General features: G+C 35.7%; 1 protein-coding gene across 2 annotated transcripts in view; it reads right to left on the bottom strand.

Annotated features, from left to right (window-relative positions):
- Positions 1–3,612: 3,612 nt before the first annotated feature.
- CLIC4 (chloride intracellular channel 4) overlaps positions 3,613–7,534 on the bottom strand; it is a 98,328-nt gene continuing 94,406 nt past the window's right edge. For both annotated transcript variants that reach the window (XM_003891341.3, XM_009201911.2), the window contains one exon: positions 3,613–7,135. In XM_003891341.3, coding sequence (XP_003891390.1) covers positions 6,971–7,135 — 165 coding nt within the window. In that variant the 3' untranslated portion in view covers positions 3,613–6,970. The remainder of the gene's footprint in view (positions 7,136–7,534) is intronic.

The following is a 7,534-nucleotide window of genomic DNA, read 5'->3' as shown; positions in this document are numbered from 1 at the left end:
CACGACTGCAATCCCAACACTTTCGGAGGCTGAGACAGGAGGATTGCTTGAGGCCAGGGGCTTGACACCAGCCTGGGGAACAGAGCCAGAATCCCGTCTTTTTTTTTTTTCTTTTCTTTTCTTTTTAAAGAATCTGTATATTCCAGCTGGACCTCTGCTTACCTGGCAACCAATTACCTTAGTTGTCAGGGGCCAGGGAGCCAAGTCTACTCTTTCGAGGAAAGCAGACACACTTTTAAAGACTGCTGAGCACTCTCTGCGTATTGCTATATTGCCTAACTTTGACTGTCATTTACTAGCTGTGGGATTTTGAGCAAGTTTCTTATTTAGAGATAGGATCTTGCTTTGTTGCCCAGGCTGGAGTGCAATGGTGCGATCGTAGTCCACTGCAACCTCGAACTCCTGGGCTCAAGCGATCCTCCTGCCCCAGCCTCCCATGTAGCTCGGACTAGAGGCTCTCACCACCATACTCCGTTTTTTGTTTTTGTTTTTGTTTGTAGAGACAAGGTCCTGCTATGTTTCCCAGGCTCTTGAGCAAGTTTCTTAACCTCCACATACCTCAGCTCATCCATGAAATGGGAATAATAGTCTCTATCTCATAGGATTGTTAAAGAGACTAATAAGGTGTTTAGAATAGTTCCTGGTATATAACAAGTACGTGTGTTCAATTTAAAAATTTAGATTTTCACGCAGGATGTGGTGGCTCACGCCTGTAATCCCGGCACTGTGGGAGGCCAAGGCAGGTGGATTACTTGAGGTCAGGAGTTAGAGACCAACCTGGCCAACAGGTTACAATTTTTGTATTTGTAAAAATACAAAAATTAGACGGGCATGGTGGCAGGCGCCTGTAATCCCAGCTACTAGGGAGGCTGAGGCAGGAAAATCACTTGGACCTGGGAGGCGGAGGCTGCAGTGAGCCAAGATCATGCCATTGCACCCTAGCCTGGGCAGCAGAGTGAGATTCTGTCAAACAAACAAAAATCAGCGTGGGTTGTAGACTACTGTAAGTAGTTCCTTATTCTAGGGATTTTCTTGGTATCTTTCAACTATTGATTTCTAGTTTAATTCCACTGTGGTCAGAAAACATATTTTGTATTTCATTCCTTTGAAATTTGTTGAGGCTTGTTTTATGGGTCGGCATATGGTCTACTTCACTAAAAGTTCCACATATACCTGAAAAGAATGTACATTCTGCAGTTGTTGGATATAGGGCTCCATATGCATCCATTAGGTCAAGTGGTTGTGTTATTCTCTGTTCTGCTATTCCTATGTGTGTACATGTGTATGTGCACACACACGTGTTTTCCTCCTTGTTCTATCAGTTACTGAGAATTATGTTAAGAATCTCTAATTATGAGGAGGAATTTGTCCTCATAATTGGAGACTATTTCTCTTTTAGCTTAGTCAATTTTATTTAAAGGTGTTATTAGACACAGAGAAATTTAGGACTGTTACATTTTCATAGTGAATAAATTGTTCATGATTATCAATGTCCTCTATTGTAAAACATCCTTCTTCACTTCAACACTTCTTGCCTCAAAACCTACTTTGTATGATAGTCACATCTTTTCTTTAACTGTGTCAATGAATTAACTATTCCATTCTTTAATTTCACCCTTCTGAGCCCATATATTTGTCTCTTGTAAATAGCATATACTGGGGTTTTTTAATCCAGTTTGACACTTAACATTGTTCAGTCCATTTACATTTCATAAATTTACTAACAGTGTTGGATTTACAGTTAACCTTTTGCTACTTTTCCAATTTGTCCTATCTTTTGTTCATTTGGTCCTCTTGTCCTTTCTTTTGGATTAAGTGAATTTTTTAAAACTTCCATTTTCTCCTTGAGTCTTGGATTTTTATTCTTGTAGTTCTTTTAGTAGCCTAGAAATTCTGATATTTATCCATGATTTATTATCATTTTCTTAAATTGGTAATTTTACCACTTCCCAAATAATGTAAGAATCTTACAAGTACTTAACTCCACTTACCTTCCTTCCATCACTATTTATTTTTTGTAATTTTAGTAGAGTCACGGTTTCATCATGTTGGCCAGGCTGCTCTCAAAACTCCTGACCTCAGGTGATTCTGCCTGCCTTGGCCTCCCAAAGTGCTGGGATTTGAGCCACTGCACCTGGCCTATTTTGGTGTTTTAATAGTTTTTTATGGTTGTTGCAGCAGTAGTATTGTGTTGCTGTGACCTATATCTTACCCATCAATTACTGTAAGTTTTTAATAAGTCTTGGCATCTTGTCAGACAAGTTCTCTTTCCCCATCTTCAAATATATGTTGGCTATTTGGGGGCATGACTCTTCCATATGAATTTTTGAATCAGTTTATCTAGTTTCCAAAAACACCTGTTAGGATCTTGTTGGAAAATATATTTATAAATAGTCAGAATTTAAATTTTCATGCTTTTGAGCTCTCCATCCATGAATATGGTATGCCTATCCACTGAACAAATTTCTATTAGGCCTTTCAATAATGTCTTGTACTTTTCTCCATAAAGAATTGCACTTAAAAAGATACAGGGTCTTGCTCTGTCACCCAGGCTGGAGTACGGTGGCACAATCATAGTTCACTGCAGCCTCAAACTTCTGGGCTCAAGAGATCCTCCTTCCCTAGCCTCCTGAGTAGCTAGGACTACAGACTCATGCTACCACACTTTTTTTTTTTTTTTTTTTTTTTTCTGTAGAGACAAGGTCTTGCTGTGTTGCCCAGACTGGTCTTGAACTCCTGGCCTCATGTAATCCTCCCACCTTGGCCTCCCTAAGTGCTGGGATTACAGGTATGAGCCACCATGCTTGGCTAGCAATTGCAGAGTTTGATTTGATCCTCAATCACTTAGGATCTTTATTCTTTTTTTAAAGTACTTTGTTTATTAGAATAGGTAATATATTTACCAATTTCTAAAAACTTAAAAGTATACCTTGATAATTTCCCACCTATTTACCTCAGGCACCCAATTCTCTTCCAGGAAAAAAAAAAAAAAAAAAAAAAAAACAATGTTACCAATTTCTCTATTGGCTTTCAAGGTGGTTACTATTTGTATATAGTAGTTATATTAAATTTTGTTCCTCAATCTTGCAACTAGAAATCCAGCTGAATTATTTTTAGTATTTGTAAATTATTTTGGATTTTATACACACACACACACACACACACACACACACACACACCCCATCACCATCATCATTACCTGCCAAGGGCAGTCATTTTGTTGCTTCTTTTCCATTCCTTATTCCTTTCACTGATGTTACTGCATTGGCTAGGATATCTCTAAATAAACTAGCTGTGAAAGTAGCTGGATAGTAGCTGTGATAGAGGGCAACCTTGTCTTATTCTTGACTTTAACGATATAGCTTCTATTTCATTTGCTATAGGTTCTCAATAAAAGTCTTTATCAGGTTAAAAAAAAAGTTACCTATTTTGCTAAGAATGAGTAACATTAATATTTTAATCAAGTTATTTTCTGTACCTATTGAAATGATCCTATGGTTTTTTTCCTTTAACGTATTAAATGTGCTGAATCACCCATAGAAAAAAAAGTAGTCTCAAAACACTTTTACCCCAAGTTGTTGTTTATTTTCATGAGGGGGGAAAAAAGAATCCTTTATGATAGTGAAAATATACTTTATTTTTAATACCATAGCTGCCAGCAATATACTGGTGTTGATGTTCCAAAGAGAAAAGAAAATACATGCATCCTATAATAAGCTTTCATTTGTCTGTTCCAGAAATTCTAAAGAAAATACTCCAATTCTGTTCAACATGATGGCTTGAGGAGTTGAAATTTTTCCATGATAAAAATATACTTTGTGTGGCCCAAACCTTGACTATTTATAAAGGATAGAGTTTTTAAAAGCCCACATATATCAATAATGAATGCTCCCCTCTCTTTGAATTAAATGCTTAATTCAAATTAATGCAAGAAATTGATGAATCATTAAATGATGAAATTTGTATCAAAATGTTCATGAAAAAATACATTTCGATTTCCTCTACATTTTTACTTTGTAGTTATTTTCTAAATGGGTTTAAGTACACAGAAATCAATGCTATCTACATGCAACTCCGGAGAGATTCAAAACACAACAGAAATAAAGTTAACGTGCCTAAATCCTAGAGTTGATCCACTTAGTGTAAGAATAAATGTCAGAAATCTCTTAATTGTATACAGATTGCTCAAGGATTTAAAGATAAATTGTGAAAGCCAAAATTACCAAGAAATAAAATCTTATTTGAATTTTATCATAAAAGTTAACAGTCCTAGTAAAAGACAACAGAACTGTACAGAATATCTGCATCTACATCAAAAAAAAGGGAAGTTTTATCAGCTAGAATTAGAGAGCTTTCCAACTGTTGAATACAAAAATTTCTCAGAATCTCTTGGAAAACAGATCCATTCAGACTCCAATCTCCTCACTGAAGTAAAACACAAAAGGTGTTTAAATGAAGGGGAATGGATTCATTAGTTGTAAAAATAAAATCAGATTTTTCCATTATGTCAATTCATATACAGCATGACCTGTCTACTATGAAAACTTCTATGTCCCAAATTTCTCAAGATTTTAAACTATGCTCTTTCCACAAACATACAATGGGGTTAAAGCATGTTGCTGGATCATCCTTTTTACTAGCTAGCTTTTGTCCATTTACCAATTTCCATTTCATTTGACTAACTTCCCTGATAAAGTGGTATCTGTCTGTCTACAGAGAAAAATAATTCTGTCTTCATCAACATCACAATAGACATGCCTTCCTCGAACATTTAGAGGGATGGCCAAGTGTAATCACTGGGTTAATAAAAACAGGAGAATATCCAAAATGAAAATATTTGAGTTTCAAAGTGAATTTTCATCACCGTATTTTGAAGAATGGAGCTCTTTCCTCTGTTAGCCCTCCACCCTGCACCACTTGGTCCACTGTTCACTGGAAAGAACAAACCTTACTGCTCTTGAATCTTTTTTATACTTTAAGCTATGAGGCAAGTTTCAGTATCACCAGAATGAAAGCCAAGTTGCCACTATTTAAAAAGTAGGTGAAGAGTGATAATGCCTGCCTGTGTACTGGTGCAGATGGGACCCTTTCACCCACTAAAACCACTGCAAAATAATTTCTCAATAGATAACTGACTAGTGCTTCTTCCTTGAACCAGATAAATCATACAATATTTAATTACAAAAAAAAAAAAAAAAAAAAAAAAAGCGGGTACTCAAAACTTTTGATAAGCAATAAAGAGTTTTAAGAAAGGTATGGTAAAGAATCTCCCTAAGCCAAATGGATAGGACATGGAGATTTTCTTATCTTTCATACTAAGCTAATTAATGATAGGTTCAAAAAATGCAGGACACTTATAAAAAGCTGCTTCCATAAAGCCAGTGCTCACTAAATGTTAGCATATCAAAGTGGGAGAAACACTGCCCTTTTAAAGCAATAAACTTAAAATTTCAAGAAACAGCCTATGAGAAACAGCACTTCCTATACAAATTAGGTATAAAAAAATTACCAAAAATGTATTATAGTCACAATCACAGTCTTTGGAGTAGTACTTAGAAAGTCTGGTTTTGTTTTTGTCTTTTAAAAAAGAGTAAATACATAGCAAAGTTTTATTTTCGGCAAGTTCATCCTCCCTTGTTAGAGCACAAATAATTCCTGGTTTAGGACTTCAATTTTAAAAAACCCCAAAAAACAAAACAAAAACATGCAGAGTGCTAGTCCTCAACATGGCTATTGGAAAATTTAACTCCAGGAAATGCAATGAGTGAGATCAGGCAAAACTACAGTAAAGACACACTCACCATCACTATAACTTAGTCCCAAAGGAATGAACAATCCTCTATGCAAGGTAAATGGGGTGAACTGAGAAAGTTGATGACCTGTGTTTTATCTTTTTTTTTATATATAGGATGGATAATGCATTCTTTAGGTCATCTACATTAAATGTACTTTAGAAATAAAAATTCACTTGATATTTTGACAAACCCGCCCTTCATTCCTTAGGTTAATTTCTGTGTTAATTTTTACATTACTAATCATTGTACTGCTATAGCTAAATCAACTAAAAATCAGTTTATGTAGTGTTGCTCAAAAGATGTACAAATAGCAAGCTCTATGATTACCTAAAAACAAGCTTTTTAAAATAAAGAAAGCAATAATATTCCAAATGAATGGCACAGGGCAAAACACATATAATAAACATATTTAGACAGAGTATCAGGTGCCCACCAATTTCTCTTATAAAGATAAAATGCTTGAGGAAGGTCTTGAGAAAACCCTCACTCCCTCTAAACTTTTAGCTTCTACATGGTGTCAGATGTTACAATTGGTATGAAGGATAAATACTTTTAGGCAAAAGTAAAAATCTATCTACAAAGCAATATAGCAAAATCTGTAGTGACTTTTGTAGAAAGCTGTCTTCTCTGGTGGTAATAGTCGTTAGTACATATCCTGGATAGACTAAATTGAAACAGTATTTCTGATACAGTAGCAATCCTTTCCTATACTTTTACTAAATATTACAAAATTCCAAAAAATACATAAATATTCCTTGTACCATGCATTATGCACCAGTTTGGGGCTGCCTGATAAAGTCGTGGCTACTATTTTAACAATTAAACATTGCACCTCAAAAGTTCTGCCATCTGTACACAGTGAATGGACACAATGTGAGGGCTCCTGAGAGATGGCAAGCTACCTCTAAAGTGAAAAGTTTGTAGTGGAGTGTCTCCAAATTAAAGAGAGGGGAACCCAGGTAGGGAAGATAGGCAGGGTAAAATGATTTTAAAATAATACTGCTTCGGAGTGTATATTTTAAGATAACTACTATACCTTGTCTATCCTTGATCCTAATCTTTAATAACTGCATGTTCGTGCAAAATACAATTTCTGCTCTGTAAGAAGGAGTAGCCTGTTAGGAAAGCATATTCTTAGGGGAAGACATGAAGACATCTCTTTTATGAACGCGATTTTACTTGGTGAGTCTTTTGGCTACATCACTATATGCTATTTCAACCTCCTTATCACTGGGACAGGTATTGGTGAACTCATCCCTACTGTATGCATTAGTTAGATATCTCCAGATGCCGGTCATGTCTTTTGGAATATCAAAGTTGCGATATTTTTTGGCCACCACCTGAAATACAAAGAGATAAAAAGTTAACAGACTTATTTTCCATGTCTTGCAAGCTAGACACATCTCAGATTTGGGAGCAAATAATTAATGCTCTAAATCTTTGAGAACTGCTTCTATTTGAAAAGAAGTCTGTCACCATCATTCTAACCAGAGTTTTAAATAATGACCAAGACTGCAAGCTACACCAGGGATTTAGAAGTGTGACAGTGACTGCAAATAACTGCCTTGGACACCCAGAAAGACAGCCAAGTATAATCACTGGAAAATACTTCACAACACACATACACTATTTTACATCTGTTTTTGTTATCGTAGGTCTTTATTTACAGCTAGTGCTTATTATTATTCTATTTAACAATGTGCCCAGCCCAGTGTCTCATATAATAAATGCTCAATACT

This window comes from Papio anubis, chromosome 1 (genome assembly GCF_008728515.1).
Source record: "Papio anubis isolate 15944 chromosome 1, Panubis1.0, whole genome shotgun sequence".
Classification (NCBI taxonomy): Eukaryota; Metazoa; Chordata; class Mammalia; order Primates; family Cercopithecidae; genus Papio; species Papio anubis.
This window is presented reverse-complemented; position numbering and strand designations above follow the sequence as displayed.